At 35.2% G+C, this 18,978-nt stretch overlaps 1 protein-coding gene across 1 annotated transcript; it reads left to right on the top strand.

Moving 5' to 3' along the window:
* Positions 1–5,530: 5,530 nt before the first annotated feature.
* Positions 5,531–12,879, top strand: LOC136797656 (uncharacterized). The gene is made up of 7 exons (XM_067054240.1): positions 5,531–5,612; positions 10,159–10,201; positions 10,654–10,757; positions 11,059–11,187; positions 11,517–11,579; positions 11,902–11,976; positions 12,500–12,879. Exons 1-7 carry the CDS (start codon positions 5,610–5,612, stop codon positions 12,587–12,589), a joined length of 507 nt encoding a protein of 168 aa, XP_066910341.1. The 5' UTR covers positions 5,531–5,609; the 3' UTR covers positions 12,590–12,879.
* The last annotated feature ends 6,099 nt before the right edge of the window (positions 12,880–18,978 follow it).

Below are 18,978 nucleotides of genomic sequence, written 5' to 3'. Positions count from 1 at the left end.
TCAAGGATTTGATTTGAATGTTTTGATTTTGATACATGGTTATTCTTTCTAAGATAAAAATGTCGCGGCTAAATGAGATAATTGCAAATAATTGTTTAGTGAGTGAGTTTGAGGCTCCGATAATTATTACAAATATTTCACAGATTTTTTCAAACAATCAGGTTCAACTTGCTATATTATAGATAGCAGAACAGTGGGAGCTTCTAAACGTTTTCGCCAACAAAAATCATAGAAGGGCTACCATGAGAAAATAAGGGTAGTCCTTAATCCGGACCATGGTGATTTTCCCCTCACTTTGGTCAAAAACACTTTTGATCAAACCAATTGAACGCAATCGAATAATTGGGATAATATTTTCACACATAATCGAATCTTGTTCGAATGGCTGTACCTGGGTAATATTCAATTTTGTTTGACAGTTAGTGGAAGTACCTCAATTTTAAGCATGTTCAAAGTTCACAATAACGACTTTCTTTTTACTACGGAAACCAAACGAGTGAGAACAAGTCATAAAACAAAAAGTCAGCGCTCCCTGGTTGTGACGTAGTTTACAAAATTGTTAAGATAAAATGACATACTTTTTAACAACTTTTTTCTACGTCATTTTTTTGAAGCCTCTTCGAAGGAGAATGTGTCTTTCTATAAGGAATTTTATAACATTTCATGGCAGATAAAAAAGACGATCAGAAAACGAAAGCTTCTTTGTTTTTCATTTTCGCATTTATGGGGAAGAATTAAATTTTCAGAAGAGGCTTTATTCGATATGTGGATTTTCATTTCCGAAAAATTGCGATTCCCCATGGTTGCAAAATGGTGGCTATGGCAGGCTATGGTTAATTCCTTTGTTCTTTTGCTATTTTCTTTTGTTCTATGTGATGTAAAGACGCTTCACAAATCGAAGTACTTCCACTAACTGTTTGATTGCGTTTGAATCACATTTGATAGACCTTTTTGCATTTCCATCTGCCATATTGAATTGTATGTAAAAATTTTGGTGTTCGAATTGCAGTGGTAAGATTTCATTGAAAAATATGCAAAACCTATGTATAAAGAAAGTATTATTATACAACGTACAGATTGGCATTAGATTAAAGTTTAATCTTAAGAAAGATTAAATTTGTTTCTTTTGAAACCAAAAATGATTATATTTGCTCATCTCTAAGAACAATCACTTCAAAAAATCATAACAACATAAACTCAGGCTAAAAATTCACCAAGATCCAAGAATAAATTTTAAATGTGTGATGTCATAATTACTGCTTTAAATTTGTGCGTGTTTTGAAAGTTTGTAGTGTGTACTTCATCTTCTTGGAATTTTTCAATGACATCAAAACAGAATATTATGCTATGTCTTTAACCCTTTCCGGACGCATGATTTCACGGCTATTATGACGCGAACAAAAATTTGATTTTTGACTGGCTTTACTAAAATTGCAATAGAAAGTGATTGATAAAAGATATCACGATGAGTATACCTCATTTTTTTTACATGTAATAGGGGTTTTGAAATACCAAAAAAAATTTTGAAATATGGCTGACACCTTGTCACGTGACAGAAAAATCGGCAGATTTTTTTTCGGAACAGCAAAATTATTGACTTTGAATAAAGAAATAGAGTAAAAGGCATTTGCTTTACGCCTTGAACTTTGAATATGATTTAGAGAATTGAATTACTGACCGGTTAAAAAAAAATTCATGTCATAAGCGTTCCAAGAATCTGAGTAAAGTGATTTTTTGTCCAAAATTTTGAGCAATTTTTCCCTTACAGATTTAGCCTGAGTAAATTTACAACAAACATTGAAAATTTATAATTCTAGTTGTAAGCAAGATATCGAAAGGCGGTTTTTTGCAGGTTACGGGAAATTTATCTCAAAATCATTATTCAAAACCATGTTATTGTATTTTGGCGAAAAGGGTTAAAATCTTTTACAAAGCTATGGGCCACCTGGTGGCCCGTGCATCATATAGGAACACGATTCATAGGCCACCCAGTGGCCCGTGCGTCCGGAAAGGGTTAAGAACAAGTTTCTAAAAGGCTTTTGTTGCTTTGTAAATATTTCTTTTTGAATTAAGAAATTCCATCTTTTATTGTTCTAATGAGTACCGTAAGTTGGTCTAATGTCGACATCCGTCTTCTAATTTCGACACCCTTCTTTAGAGATAGGAACAATAGAAACTGGGGAAGGTCAGAATCGCTGATTGACTTTGATTAGCGCGATTAGAGGAAAAATCTTCAGTCTATCAGTGATTTCGACGTTCTTATTATTCCTATCTATAAAGGAGGATGTCGAAATTAGAAGACGGATGTCGACATTAGACCAACTTACGGTATAATATTTCTTTATAAGATGCTGTGTAAGTTGTCTTTTTAATCATTGTGTAAACTTGCATTATATTTTGCATATTTTCCAACTAAATCCAATCACGGCTTGTTCGTTTCTGTATTTTTGGATACATTTCAAGATGGCGGATGGAAAGGCAAAAAAGTCTATTGAGATTCGATCATGTTTGATAAGGTTGGTTGCAATAAATTAGCCCACCCCTCTAGAGCTTAAGAGCTTTAGGGGCCGTCGACATTCGACTTTCGAATTTTTTAACGGCATTTGGCCGTTATGGTTCTGACCCCCTCCCCCCTCTACGTTAACGGCCATCAAATTCTTTAAAGTTAAAAAATTGTCAAAAATCGATGAAACTCTAAATTTTCTCCTTCACTTTCATCGTTGTTTCGTCAGCCATCTTTAATATCGCTACGGCTTCGCTCAGTTTACATTTAAAAAATAACGGAGATAATTTCTAAACTTCTTTCCGAAAGTTGGGCGAATTAATTATCTCCGTAATCATACTCAAAAGAATAGCGGCATTTCAAAGAAAAAAGACCGACCGTCTGCGAAATTAAGGGCCAAAACAAAACAAAAGGAACACGAGACATAAACATCGGGTCGTTTGTTTTGGTTAAAATGATTCTAAAAAATAGCGAAGTGAATACTTTAGGTATGCGACTTTAGCAGATCTTAGTTGATAAAAGGAGGAAAATAAATATGGAAAGTAACATTTGTATGGAATAAACGTCTCAAAAATCGATATTTTCTGGTGAAAAGAATTGATATGTGGTGAGATGACCCCTAAAGAGATTTTCGACCTTCCCTTAACGGCACATGGTCGACCCCCTCCCCCCCTTAACGGCCAAATGCCGTTAAAAAATTCGAAAGTCGAATGTCGACGGCCCCTTAGTACTGTAAGATGGCCTAATCTCGACATCTGTCTTCTAATTTCAACACCCTTCTTTAGAGATAGGAATAAAGATAAAAGATTTATCCTCCCTTACCACTAAGTAAATAAAATAATTTCGACCTTTTTTTTATTTTTCAGCTCTAGAAAAGGGTGTCGAGTTTAGAGGAGGGATGTTGACATTAGACCAAGTTACAGTATGAGGGCTGCTGCTAATACTCAACTTTGAAAATGAGATATAAGAGATAAGAGAGAATGTGTAAGTAGGACACGAGACAAGAAAGGTTAATGCGAACAAATGCAATAGACCTTTTTTCAAAGAGGCCATCCTGTTGAATAATTATGTAGTCCAGCAGAAAAACAATGATAAAACCATGCATAATTATTACAATATGCATGATGCAGTAATTATGTATGGCTCAATCATTGTTTTTATGGCTGGACTACATAATTATTCAACAGGACGTCCTCTTTGAAAAAAGGTCTATTGAATCAATCGAACGCCCCCGCCCGGATAGGCTATTTCCCAGAAATTTTGCCAGACCTCAAACACTGACAGTCTGGGAAATCCTCTCAATTGCACGCTTATGTTCCGAGGCCGTAAGCGCGCAATTGCACGGTTATCAAAATGGCAGAATTTTTAAGCGTGTAATTACCGTAAGTTGGTCTAATGTCGACATCCGTCTTCTAATTTCGACATCCTTCTTTATAGATAGGAATAATAAGTAGGTCGAAATCACTGATAGACTAAAGATTTTTCCTCTCGTCGCGTTAATCAAAGTCAATCAGCGATTCCAACCTTCCTCCGTTTCTATTGTTCCTATCTCTTAAGAAGGGTGTCGAAATTAGAAGACGGATGTCGACATTAGACCAACTTACGGTACACGCTTATCGAAATTGTTCTGAAACAGGCGGTAAGCGGTAAGCGTGCAATGGCACCCTTTATTATTCTGACACGCAATTCCTTCCGAAAGCTCTGTTGAATTTCAAAAGCCTAGGGCAGTTTTACTCAAAATTTATCGTAGAAGAAGATTCCGTAAAAATGGATTGCCCGTTAAACCATGCCTTCGCCCGAATTAGAGAATTCTGAGCCCCTTGAAATCCCTAAGCAATTTCAACTGGGGCGGGACCATGCAATTGCGTGCTTACGCCCTCGGAACATAAGCGTGCAATTGAGAGGATTTCCCAGAGACTGACTGACCCATTTACATGTGCGGAACTACTTTAACTTTAGCGTATAAACAAGGCCTTAAAAATAAAAGCACTGTCTCGGGCATTAAATGACAAAATTTGGTGTCAGAGGTAACAGTTTTCAAAGGTCGTAATTTTAAACCACCCATTACACGCGGTTGTTTTGGCTGCTGGCTGGCTGGCAGTTTCCTCCAAGAATGCACTCCAAAAATGGATGGAAAAATGGATACCCGAAAATTTTTACAACCGACGGACCGACCGACTCACTTTTTAGACCTAACGAGGATGCGAAATGAAGTTATTTGTGATTGCTGCCTTACAGTGTGTATAATTGCACATATATATATATTTATATTATTTTGCCGCAGGAGTGAGCCTCAACCTCCCTAAAATGTGCGATCCAAGGGGCGACGTCCATATTCAAAGTGGCCACGCCTAACGGGAAAAGACCATTACTTACAAGACATACCTACCCACCTCCTTAATGGTCTTCATGATTTGACCAAAATTTGACCGCCTGGTAGCTGGAATTAAATTTGCTTCTATTTGTCAAGCATCAGAAAAGGGTGTTGTATATACTGTTAACTAATTACAGAATCAAGCAATGAATTATGAAAGAATGAGACAAAATAGGACAGGAAGAAAATAAGATTAATATACTCCACATCCAAGACCAATGTCGGACAGTCGGGACTAGCTGAAGTATTGCAAGACGCCCTGATGGATAAGCTTTGAGCATAGTTAGACCCGACTGTACATAGCAAGAGTGTGTGCCTTTTCCAGCCTATACCGGTTGGTAAGGTCTTTTTTGCCGGGCTGAAGAAAATACGGACATCAATATGCATTGCTTGCAGAAAATTTACAGACTTGGAAAAGTTCCATAATTGACTATTTCAAATGGAATTACTTCAGAATTTTAGAAAATATTCCATTGTAAATTCTCAAAAATTCAAATCGATAGAAATCTCATATCCTTTTCTGAATTTATACAAAAAAATTTTCACAGTCTGTAGTCTGTAAAGTACTCAAACTAAAGTAGGATCAAAAGGGCGGCCTTAGTAGCGGTAAGCGGGAAACAAAACAAATCGGTGTTTTGATCGGAAATTTCGAAATTTTGTTGGTAATTTTTATCTGATTTTGTGCACATTCAACCTGCAAATTTCCTGACGTTCAAATCGATATTTTTTAGAATGGTAAGCTTATTCATATTTTTACTAGCCGTATTGTATAAGGGTTGCGAAGCGATCTAGACTCCACCTCAATTCGCAAGTTGCTAGCAAAATAAGAGACTCTCTAAAAATCCCTCTTCTAATAAAGCCGCTATAGAGACAGGGTCGTGTAAGAGCCTTAATGCTCCCAAACACATTACATAATCCACGGCGGCACAACACCCGCCGCTGCCCGCGCATCGCTCTTTTGTTTTCCTTCTAGTTATTCTAGTGTAAATGGTGCCTTAATATAATCGAACGATATGCGTCGAACGATCGAACATTTTTATTCGAATCACGAATCGTCCGTCGAAATCATCACAAAACATAAAAAATAAAACAAAAACAAAAAAGTACAAAGATGGCTTGTTGGTTCTTCGGCAGTTTTGATTTATTTCTTGACAAATTCGACAAATTTGATTACCTCCGTACTTCTACTTATCATAGAATATCCACTTGGTTTTGCAAGGTAAGTTTCGTTCACTAAAAGAGCACTCCTCCCGCCCGCGCGACTTGCAAATACCTCTCATTGATTGAACTTATTTTTTGATACTTGATACTTGCTGTTAAAAGTCAAGGGATGATGAAGATCCTTTCTGTCACCGTTCAAACTATTTTTTTTTCATTTAACAGCAAAATAAACATTAAAAACCGAAGAACCACTGCTTAGATTGCTTAGATGTGTGCCGCCCGCGCGGCAATTTGATCAACTTCAGATTCTAAGTCCGTGTTTCGGCTTCCGGTAATTTTGTTGCTGTTCACTGCTAGGGTACACCATTTTAAAACGGCATTTTTCGCAGTCCTAGCTACCAAACCGAGAAAGTTTTCGTGGCTTCAAGCCAAACCATTCAAGGTCATTTTGATAAAATCATCGGTTTGAAGATGTGATTTATATAGCAAATTTTATAGCAAATTTTCGCTTGGGATAGAAGTTAAAGGTACGTGCACAATATAGCAAAACTGCTTCGCTCATAAATTCGCTTCGCAATAATATCTTGTTATGCTCAAAACTAGTCGTACTTTTTTATAAGGGTTGAAATTTTTCAAAATGTTGTGGCCCAAACTTTGCAACACATCCATCCTCACACTTAAGAGTCCCCTGCCCAGTTGGCGACCGGTCTAGTTGGCGACCGAATGTCTTTGAACCCAGAAAAGTCATACAAAAACAAACCTCTGAAGAATTTCTTTTGATAGTTATCTGCCTTGACCTATTACCCGTAGAGTCCCCTGCCCAGTTGGTGACCGGTCTAGTTAGTTGGCGACCGAACGTCTTTGAACCCAGAAAAGTCATACAAAAACAAACCTCTGAAGAATTTCTTTTGGTAGTTACCGTAACTTGGTCTAATGTCGACACCCCTCCTCTAATTCCAACACCCTTTTTATCAGCTGAAATTTATAGAAAGGTTGAAACTATTTTTCTTTGCTTTATAGTGGTCAGAGAGGAATAATCCTTTTTCAATCATTGATTCAAGCTTTCATATTATTCCTTTCTTTAAAGAAGGGTGTCAGAATTAGACGAGGGATGTCGATATTAGACCAACTTACGGTATCTGCCTTGACCTATTTCCAGTACGTACTGTGTAAAAAAAGTTCCAGAAAAGAACAAGTAGAATCCGAAAGATCTTTGTGCACGACACGGAAGCACAAGAAAAAACCAACTACCTGTGGAAAAAAATTAGATTTGATTTTGGGGGTGCTAGAAAAATATGTCCCATCCGAAATCACTTGTCCCGTCCGAAATCATAAATTTTATATCTCTTTTAGCTTAAAGCCGGTTGATTTATTTTCCTTCCATAGAGTGTCCGGGGGCAAGTTTATGGTAAAAAAGAAGCTCTTGATTTATAATAAGTCTAAGTAAATGCATATATCTAGGCCTTAAAAGGTGATGTCAAGGTACATTTCCATGAAATATAGGCTATAGACTTTCATAAAAAAGCAGAGTGATGTTTAAAAAATTAACTTTATTTTTCATGATTTCGGACGGGACACGGTACAGATTCAGCGCAAATCGCCCGACCATAGATTTATAAAGCCTGAAGGGCTAGATGGCGTGCTTTAAGCTTTTCCAAGCAAAAAAAAGTGAATATCGCAAAAAATATTGCTGCCATTGTTTTCGAAAACCTGCAAGGCTTCTGATTTCCTACCTAACCTCGGCACACTTTTCAGCAAAAGCAATCTATCTAGCCCTTCGGGCTTTATAAATATATGGCCACGACCACAATGTGGACCCTCCTTGTCTTTCAGTCGTTTTGATTTCTTCTTTGATTTTTTTATTATGGTCGGATAAATCATGTGAAACAGTCACGAAAGACACCGCCTTAAACGCCCCCGTAATATATTTTTGAATAATTTTTTCAAAAAGATAGTATCACTTTAACAAAGATTTCACATAATTAGCATAGCGAGCGCTATCGTAATTATATCGCGGATATCTTGCTCCAAAACCGGAAGACCGGAAGTACAATGGAATCTTCTGAGGTTCCGGAGCTTGAAAAAAACGACACGGGTGTTTCCGGAGCGTCGGGAGGGTCCTGTAGCTAGTGACTCCAAAGTCACGCAACTTTTGCTGGCACCAAATCAAATGTTTCATTTTTTGGTAAACTTTGACAGTCTAATAAGCTTAATATCGGGATTGGAAACTAGGCTAGTCTTACCTCTTTTATCTTTCCCTTAACAACAATACAATGCTGACAAAAGTTGACAACACATTGACAAGTAATCCCTGAGAGAAGTTTATATCTAAATCTGTAACAAAAACAAAAGTGGTCTCGCCTACTGATCAGCTAGTGGAAGCACCTCAATTTTAAGCATGTTCAAAGTTCACAATAAAACGACTTTCTTTTTATGAGAGAGAGAGTAATGAGAGAGTAATCCGTCCCATGCAGTGGGAATCGGCCTAGAAAAATATATAAAAAAATATATATATATAATCCCTAGGAAATCATTGCGCTATGGTTGACAAATAAAAAAAAATTAAAAAAAAAAGAAAAAAAAAGAACAATATTATATACCAGAAAGACTAGAATCACAAAGCATACAATTCCACCATAATTTATCATTAGCCAGATCAAACCAATTATCATTGGGAACATTAGCCTTTTTCAAAGATTTAAACAGACCCCTTCCATATATGTAAATTTTGGGGCACCTTTTGGACGTTTAGATACAACCCAACAAGAAAGCATTTTGCGTGGCAAACGATCAAAGCTCATTCTTGCAACATGGCCAGCCCATGCCAATTGGCGTCGAGTGATATAACAATCAATAGATTTTAAACCAAGTCTCTCAAGTAAACTTTCTGTAGATATTCTGTGTTTTCGAACATGTAACATGTTTGCGCGAGACATTGCTCGTACGCATCTACGATGAAATAATCTCAATAAATCAAACAATCTTTCGGTAAGACTCCATGTTTCCGAGCCGTATAAAACAATAGAAAGAATAAGAGTCTCATATACGACTGCCTTAACTTTTGGTGAGACACGAGAATTAGCAAAAATACACAATCTAAGGGCGCCAAAAGCATTACTTCCACGATTTAATCTTGATACAACATCAATCTCGTCATCTGTGTCTCTCGATAAGAACGAACCGAGGTAGCAAAAACTATCTGTGACAGGGATAAATTTTCCATCTCCAAACTTTATGGGATCTAGGTTTGGTGGGTCAACATTTGGGTTCGGCCCAGAGACATGTAGAATCTCTGTTTTTGAGGGTTTTTCTGGTTGCGAATCGTCTCCAGCGTGGACCTCCATTACAAAGGATAAGAAGTGATTAAATAGAGGAGGGATGTAAATTTCTACGTCTTGTCTCGACGTAAATAAAGCGGCAGTGTCATCTGCATATTTTGAATCTGGTACGGCAAAATCAGTCCCTTTGGCATTGTAACTCCTACTGGTCATGCGAAAGTCATTTTTTGTACGAAAGATGCACAAGGGTCGATCATAACGCTTACGCCATGTGATCATAATGGCTGCAATATACATAACGAATAGCACGGGACCTAAAATGTCTTCTTTTTATTACGGAAACCAAACGAGTGTTAAGATAAAATGACATATACTTTTTAACAACTTTTTCTACGTCATTTTTTTGAAGCCTCTTCGTAGGAGAATGTGTCATGGCAGATTAAAAAGACAATCAGAAAATGAAAGCTTCTTTGTTTTTCATTTTCGTATTTATGGGGAAGAATGAAACTTTTAGAAGATGCTTTATTCGATATGAGGATTCCCATTTCCGTAAAATCACGATTTCCCATGATGGACACTATTTTTGTTTGTTACAAACAGAGTGGAAAAAATCTTTTGTCTATCAGTGCTCCCGAGGTTACCTATTTAATTTGTCTTTGAAATTAATTAGATTATAATTAGTTTTTAGTGTTTGTACAGCAGTGTTTTTTTGCAGTCCAACATAGGTTGAGTTTTTCAAACCTCAGTGTTATACCCTCTTAATTCTGCTCCACAACAACTGAAAAAACCTTCTATAAAAGCTTAACATTGATTGCTTTTGATTTTGATATTCTTTTCTCTAGGCATCTGCATATCGAAAAGGGGCCTTGATGAATAAAAAGAAAGGTATGACCATTTTATCTAGTGCTGCAACTAGGGTATTGGCCAAATGCAATTAATCAAAGATTTACCGTACTTTCCTATATAACAATCCAATAGTTCCCTTTTTAACAATCCAAAAGCATCAAAATCGTAAAAATTCAGATATTGCTGTGGTAAAGCCACTTTTTTGCGAGTTTGGCGCTTTTGATTATTAAGGGAACTTGGATTGTTATAGATAAGTGCGGTATTATATCTCGATCAGAATTATAAAACTTGCTTGTGTTACATCATTTATTGTTGCACATGTTATGTTAAATATTTTATAGAAAAGCAGGTATATACAGACTCTTGACAGTTTTAGTTTTTGGATAAACCATATGCAAAGAATGGTGTTCCTGGCTTAGAATTCTGCAAAAATCTGTTATTTGCTGACCACCTATGAAATTTGAAAAGTAATATATAAAAATCTTTTACAGGACCTAAACCAGAGCTGACAGAAGAACAAAAACAAGAGATTCGAGAAGCATTTGATTTGTTTGATTCTGATGGTTCAGGAACTATTGATGCCAAAGAGTTGAAGGTTTGTTTGATTAAATTTAAAATGCGTTTGTTCTCATTGGATTTTGCAGATAGAAAAGAAAAAAATTATTAAAGAGGATCTACTCAGGGATTAATATTTTTGTTTGTTAACTGTTGTTAAAAAAGTGTAAGTCTTCATGCATACTTCTAAATGGATAATTGAAAACGACGATGACCCGTTCCTCACATATTTTGCTTAGTATTTTGAATCTAATCTTGAAGTCCAGATCCTGCACGCCTGTAGAATTGCCAGAAAATTGCATTTTAAAATACACTTATATTTTCTGATTTTTGTGTTATAGGTAGCAATGAGAGCATTAGGATTCGATCCCAAGAAAGAGGAGATTAAAAAGATGATATCAGACATTGATAAGGATGGATCAGGCACTATTGACTTCAATGAATTCCTTGTCATGATGACCTCTAAAATGGTATTTTTTTGGTTAGATATTTGTACATTAAAAATCACCATTGTACTACAAATAATTTTGCACCAGTTTGCACTCGCTTTTTATTTTGGTGATTTGCCTGGCCAGTGTAGTGATAAAAAATTTGTTTACTTAAGGGAATTTAATTCCCTATCCTTGCAGATCCTGGATGATTTTCGAAATCTTTTTGTCCCCTAAAAGTCAACTTTCTACTGCAGAAAGGTTTCTCTCATCCCATGAATTGATTTTAAATCGCCCCCATTGATCCACGAGGAAAAAACACAAGCAGACTGCTTAAAATCACATAAAATTATTATTAAATCTTATTTCAGAGTGAAAAAGATTCGAAAGAAGAAATCTTGAAAGCTTTCAGATTGTTTGATGACGATAACACTGTAAGCTTCTTTTACCTTTACTCACCTGTCTTATCCTATCCTTGTACACCTTTTCGACCGTAGTCAGGCGCGTGCTACTTTATTATTTAATTTACCACCCTAAACTCGAGCCAATCCTTTTCTTACACTTTTTTCTATTGTCTTTAGGTGCTATAAAAAGACTGGGACGGTTTTAGGGTGGTAAAACGAACAAAAAAATGCCTGCGCGGTAATTGGCGGCTACGGTCAAAAAGGTGTATTATATTTTCGTAAAGAATATTTGCAAGCTGATTACATCATATAGTCCAATATTATTTTTAAATAAATTATGAATTTGCTTCAGGGACGAATTTCGTTCAAGAATTTGAAAAGGGTAGCAAAAGAATTAGGTGAAAATTTAACGGATGAAGAACTACAGGTAGGCTTGATAAAAAGAATCAAATATACTAATGTACTGTATACGTAATGTATACTAAATGTCGAAGAATCGTATATTAATGAAAAGAAAGTATGAAAATAGTAATTTTTGTTTCCTGTAAAAACTCGCCTTGCTAGTTGTTCATTATTTTACCATCTAGCATTTCGAAGTTTTTTGAATGTCAGGAAGTTAGGATTCTATCTTTGTACCCTCTTTCATTTTATGCTTTTCTTAAAATGTTATACGGCCGGTGCTAAAATAATTTCTTGTGGATCGTATTCTGTTACTGGTGGTTATCTCTGGAAATCACTAGATAGATAGTTTCTCGCCATCAAAACTTTTGAATTTGGACTACAACTGGAGTACTACTACGCGCTAAATTTTTAGACTGCTACTTCAGTAGAACTAGTATTCTTACAATCAACTTTCTTGAATTTCTTACACATTATACATGACGTTTAAAAGGAACAAATTGCTTCCTACAATTGAAAGTTTTTATTTTCAATGTTTTTTTCTCCTACAGGAAATGATCGACGAAGCGGATCGAGACGGAGATGGTGAAATAAACGAAAATGAATTTCTTCGTGTCATGAAGAAAACGTCGTTATATTGATAGTGAACATGTTGTAGTGACGAAGGGGATAAAATAGGCTAGTTTAATAATATATTGTATATCAATAGTGTAGATAGTGTAATATTTATGGCCTAGAGAATTAGCGAGTATAAACAATCTAGATAAAGATATTGTTAATAATGAAATTCCAAGTCATCATTAAAGGTCATCCACACAAAATCAATCTTCGAAGTATGTTGGTTAACAATACTCGACAAAATGGTTTACGGACCGTAATGTACTAAGAAAACAATTTTTTGTCATATTATGAATAAATTTCCTTCTGTAAACGATTTTCCTTTATTGTTCGGAATATTGCAAATGAGACTGGCAATATATTGAGGACACCCTATCAATATAATGTGATCACTTTTCAATTTGCCGTCACTCACAAATATATTAAGGACCTTTAGCATCTAGGACGGCGACTTCAATGAGGACGTAAAGTAAATCTTGAAATCAAATAGCAAATTTTATTCAATTTTACATATATTTAATATCATATGGACAAAGCTTAATTCAGTCAAGATTATGTAAAATAATACCTAGCTGCGATCCTTATATCAATCCCCCTAAGGAATTTCTTTCTGTACAATCTTGCCGTTATTAGATGCTAAAAGTCCCTATTGTGTAGTGTATAGTAGCTCTTATTAAGTGCTTCAGGCTTCAGGCTATGGTTGAGTATATGGTTAGTTTCTCGTCATCGACAGGGTTGAATACATTTTGTTTTGTTTTTTATTTTTTATTTTCACTATAGAATGTTCTTTTTAACGATAAATTTATCAAAAAATATGATGGTATAGATTTGTAAATATTTTTTAAGTTTCCAGTAATCAGAAAAATTTTGGTTTGTTTTCAAATTGAGAAAGACATTTATTTTTAAACATATTTTTTGTTCTGTCCAGATTTGATATTGAGCAGATGTTCTATGTTCTGCTAGTCTGATAACATTTTTCTGTTGAATTTTCAAATCGTTTAATTCAAAAATTCCTTGTTTGTTTTAATGGGACCAAGATAAGGCCTTAAAAATTAGACCCTTTCAGTGCAGAGAATATAGTCAAATTAGAGTAATTTTGGGCGAAAAATCGACCCTCACGGTGAGATTTCTTGATAATCTTTGTCCATTACCATGTTCAAGGTCAGATTTTCCAAAATAGTCCGAAATGCTTCGTTTTTCTTACTTTTCACACCCTTGGAGTCAACGCTTTCTCTCATTTCGACCCTTACAGTGCACTTTGAGAAGCCTAAAAAAACGACCCCTCTTAAGAGCCGCATGCCGAAAATCTCTCCTTTTTTTAAAACAAAATTTCTGACCTCGTCGAGGTGAAGCCTTTAGATATTTACATGATTTTAATGCTCTGTTATTCGAACGACTTAAATTTCCGATTTCAAGATCGAATAAAACAGTAGGGTAACCGTACCAACCGAGTAATTAATTTGTTTATCACAAAAGTATGAGTCACCTTCTGATGACTCATGTCTCAGCTTGGGGGACTTTGTCCCATTTTTACTTGTTTTTACTCTCTAAACAAAAGAACTAATTAATTCAGATTGCCATTCAGACATCCGGCCAATTAGTGAAAGTGGTTAAATCAGAGAAATCAAGATAATTATTTTTTTTTGGTTTCCGTTCCCACAAATTTTGATTAAAATTACGTTCAATTTTCTAATTTATTAACGTGAGAGAATTATGAATTACTGTAGATAATTTTCCTTGGTCGTTCTCCAATGCACTCCATTCTGTGGGGTAAAGAAAGCTCTCCGCACCTCATAAAACTTTCAATCGAAATTCCGATTGGAAATTAAATTGAAAGGTCGGGAACATAAAAGTTTTAAAGAGGAGTTGAGTTGTTTTTTTAACAAGGTTGGATTGCAGAAGAAGTCCTCATTGTGGATAAGATCTTTGGAGTGATCTTCCAATGTGGAAAAGGCTGTGACAATTTGGAGTTTCAAAATAGTCAGCTAACTATCTTGTTGTTATAGCAAATCTGTAAACTTGTGGTCAAACCAGAATCAATTAACTTGTCCTTTCATTAATAAATTTCATTTTAATTAAAAACCTTATGGGAGTCAATTAGAATTTACGTTAATAGCAAATTTTAACTAGCTCCTGGTTTCGCTACAGAATTGTGTCAATTTTGAAAAGATTAAAGTTGAACGTATGGTTAGTCATTTTAGTTAATTGCTGTCGGTCAAAAAGTAGATTAATGACCTTATTTTGAGGATAGTAATTTATCATTTTAATGGCTGACATGTGAGGTCATTTTACCAATTTGTGCGCTGGCTTTTGATCGTACTTATTTTATTGATTTGGCTCCCACACCTTCATGCTTTTTACATTGCTCAGATTCTTGCAAATACAAATGCTCTTTCGCCAGAATATTTCTCTTTTGAAAAATCAATTTCTGGGACTCCTGTGATCCGAAAGTTCATGTTTAAGGAGGTGGCACGGTATTTGGTTTCAAAATCCTTACCAGAAACAGTTCGACCAATAGAACGCCTAATTTTTGCTTTTGTGTTTTTTTTTCGTAGTGTAAAAGATTAGCTCGATTTAGATTCTCTCTGCAAACGGTAGGTAATCAAAGTCTCATATAGCCCTGGGGCCACTTATAGCTTTTTGATAGACTGGTTGGCGCTGAGAAGTGGCTCAGTGTGGCTTTGCTTGAGGTGGTAGGGGGGGGTAGCAAGTCCATGCCACTAGATCCAGTCCCTTTTTAGAGAAAAAAAAACATAAAACCATGAACAATGAACCAATTTTTTTTCAAATTTTGGAGGTATTACATGTTTTTATTGTAGTTTCATAAAATATGATGGGGTTTTAGAATATATTTTATTGTTTTGTTGCTTTCTTCTAATTTTTGAAAAATTCTAAATGGCGAAATCCTCTAGTCTACTTCACTGGACTCATACTTAACAGCGCCATCAAAATCATCAGAAAGGAAAGTTCAGTCAAAAGTTCAGTCTCCTATCGATCAAAATACAATAAAATGAAATAATTTGGGTGAAAAATCTTCTTGATGATCTATCGCAGTAGTAGTCTTGGCTTTTTAGAATCAAAATTCACACAAGAGAATTCCATAGTGTAAATAAAGCAAATTGAGGTGTTCCATTAAAATCCATGCAATGGGGTATTCTTTTCATACATTAAACGTGACGGCAGACGGACTAAAATTAGTCTTTTACCCCAAGAAATTTTAAAATAAATTTGTAAACCCTGAAAAGATGAAAAAAGCACTCCTATGGACCCCTTGGAAATTTTTGTCCATCCCATGTATGGATATAAAATGAAATGGTCCATTGTACGAAGCTGTCCAGAAAGTTCTCCCCGCTGAATTTCAAGATCGAGATACATGATCATATATATGGGATAGACATCCACCATGGGGAATTTACTGGGTGGGGAATTCACAAGTGGGAATTTTCAGGGAATCCTGCACGAATAATATAACGAATTTACATTATATAGCAACCAACATTCGAATTACAATGCATGATAAGACCTCATCTTGAATTAAGCCCAAAAACCTTGAAAGATAGTTCTTAAAACGGAAGATATGTGTCAAAGGTAAGTGGAAAAGTAGCGCCCTTCTCTGTCTTTGGGTAAACAGATAGACAGACAGACTTTTAATGGCATTAAGATATCAGGATCAAGTTACCTTAGTGACACATACTTGGTGAATTTACAATTCCGCTCCCTGAATTAAGCGAAATATTTTTTTGCGCATTGATTTATCAAGGGCTTATTCATCATGCTTAAAGATTGAGTAATCAAGAAATCATTTCAAAGTTTTGGAAAGAAGTTGCCAGGTGGGCAATGTTGAAAACATCGATTGCGGTCTGTTCAATACCTCAATACTCACATTTAGAAAAACGTGACTTTTTAAAATGCTTGTAAATCACATTCAATTAAATTTAGTCGCCATGCAAACTACTTTGTATATAAATTTTACGCGGCCTCAAGAAACTTGTTTTTCCAAATCAAAATATAATTGGGACACACCACATTCTTGAAATGATTTCGAAATAAATCATAGAAAGCATTACAAAACAGATTCGCCACAAAGACGTGTTATAATGCCAAGTATCTTATCAACAAAAAATCAAACCAAAACATGTTTTGCACTTCTAAGCAGAATTTAAAAGATGACTTAATATTTTAAACTAAGTAGAACTTTGAACTACCTTTAAACGTTACTGTGGTTAGTAGTTAGCCATGCCCACGCCAAGTTTCTATAAAGTGACCGTTAAATCACTCAGAAAAATTATATTCCATCTTTTCAACCAAGTTAAAAAGTGGAAAAGTTAAAGAAAACGTAGTATTTGTTTGATTGATTTACCCCCATCGCTAAGAAGGCCTTCCTCGCTTAGAGGGGAGAGGAGCGTACGGTTTTTTGCCTTTTTTCCGGTATGTCGGTGCCATTCCTACGGTGACAAAATAAGGGTGATTTGAAAAATGTGTTGGTATCCCTTTGTTCGAAATCCCTTACCGTACATAACAATCTAAAAGCTCCCTCAACAATCAAGTGCGCAGAAACGAAAAGACGAAAAAGACGAAGTTCGGGTGGTGCTGCGGTACAAAACCAGATTGGCGCTCTATTCACGATAAAGTTCTTGCAGAGTTTTTTTCTTTTAGCCAGCCAGCTTGGCTCGTCTCTCGATTTTTTTAGAAATTTTAATTTTTAGCGGAAATGTTTTCATTTGATTGTTAAGGGAACTTTTGGATTATCATAAGTAACTCAAAACTTTATACCCCATGTCTCACCAATTTGATCTGGCTTTAAAACCGATATTTCGGACTCAAATAGCCTGATTTCCCGCTTCGAAAAAGAACGTAATTTCTGAAATTCGATACAAATTTGCATGGGTAAACGCACTATTGAAAGATTCAAAAATAAAATATTCAAGATGATATATGTTTTGAAAAGTGTATTTTAAAATTTTGTATTAACCGTATTCCTTTCTAAATTTCTGTCTTATAAATTAGAATTCCACAAAAAATGTCCTTTATTTTTAATATATATCTTACAAAAATAAGAAAAAATTGAAAAAGATATTGAAACCTAAAGTTTTAAATTTTTTTAGCTTCAATAAAGATCGTATTTACAAATTGATTGATAAAATTTTTTAAGGTTGCTGTTTTCTACAATAATCTGTCCTCTTCTACAACGTGAAAAATTGCGATATTTTTGCTAACGTCAGCAATTAGGAAATAAAGCCTCAGACCATGTTCGCACGTGACCGTTCCGTTTCGCTCCGAATCGAAATGAAGCCATTCTATTGGTTACATTCAAGTGTTACGTCACTTCTAACCATAATAGAATGGCTTCATTCCGTTTTGGAGTGAAACGGAACTGTCACGTGCGAACATAGTCTCAAATATTTAAAGTCTGTCCAAATATAATTGGCAGTGGAAACAAGAATGCCTGTAACTTTTGATAGTGAAATATAATTATGGAAATTTTTCTGCTTGTTTTAGAGAATTAAAAGCGCTATATTTGAATGTATTTTTGGTTGAAAAATTCGCGTTTTTTAGCGGTTAAATTTGCGATTGCAAAAATTGAGCTTTTTTTCTACTTATGCTGTAACTTTCATTTTTACACCAGTGGTAGTTCAACCTTAGGTTAAGAAGTTTGTTAAATTTCAAGGCAAACAGAAAAGTCCTTCGGAAGATATGGGACCCGAAATACCCCTTGGTAGCACTTTTCTGTGAAATATCAAATCTCCAACTTATTACTAAAAACGGGGGTTATGTTATCTTTTTTGAACAGTGCAATTAAAAGTTGGAAGGTTGGAAAATGTTAAGTGTTGGTACATTGGTATTATTGGTATCATTGATTATTTCAAAACGAAGTGAAATCACAGTATAATTGTTTTTATTGAAAAGATAAGCATGAACTTATATTGCCTTGTTTTAAGTCCAGAAAGAACTTTGCTAATTCCCAAAACACCAAACATAGTTTGGCTATGAGGTCATTAAAGAGATCGTAAAATGTGTTATGATCGAAAAACTGTTTTATCAATCATATCACTACCCCCGTTTTTAGTAATAAGTTGGATATTTGATATTTCACAGAAAAGTGCTACCAAGGGATATTTCGGGTCCCATATCTTCCGAAGGACTTTTCTGTTTGCCTTGAAATTTAACAAACTTCTTAACCTAAGGTTGAACTACCACTGGTGTAAAAATGAAAGTTACAGCATAAGTAGAAAAAAAGCTCAATTTTTGCAATCGCAAATTTAACCGCTAAAAAACGCGAATTTTTCAACCAAAAATACATTCAAATATAGCGCTTTTAATTCTCTAAAACAAGCAAAAAAAATTTCCATAATTATATTTCACTATCAAAAGTTACAGGGATTCTTGTTTCCACTGCCAATTATATCTGGAC

The sequence above is a fragment of the Clytia hemisphaerica genome, unplaced genomic scaffold (genome assembly GCF_902728285.1).
Source record: "Clytia hemisphaerica strain Z4C2 unplaced genomic scaffold, Clytia hemisphaerica genome assembly, whole genome shotgun sequence".
Lineage (NCBI taxonomy): Eukaryota > Metazoa > Cnidaria > Hydrozoa > Leptothecata > Clytiidae > Clytia > Clytia hemisphaerica.
This window is presented reverse-complemented; position numbering and strand designations above follow the sequence as displayed.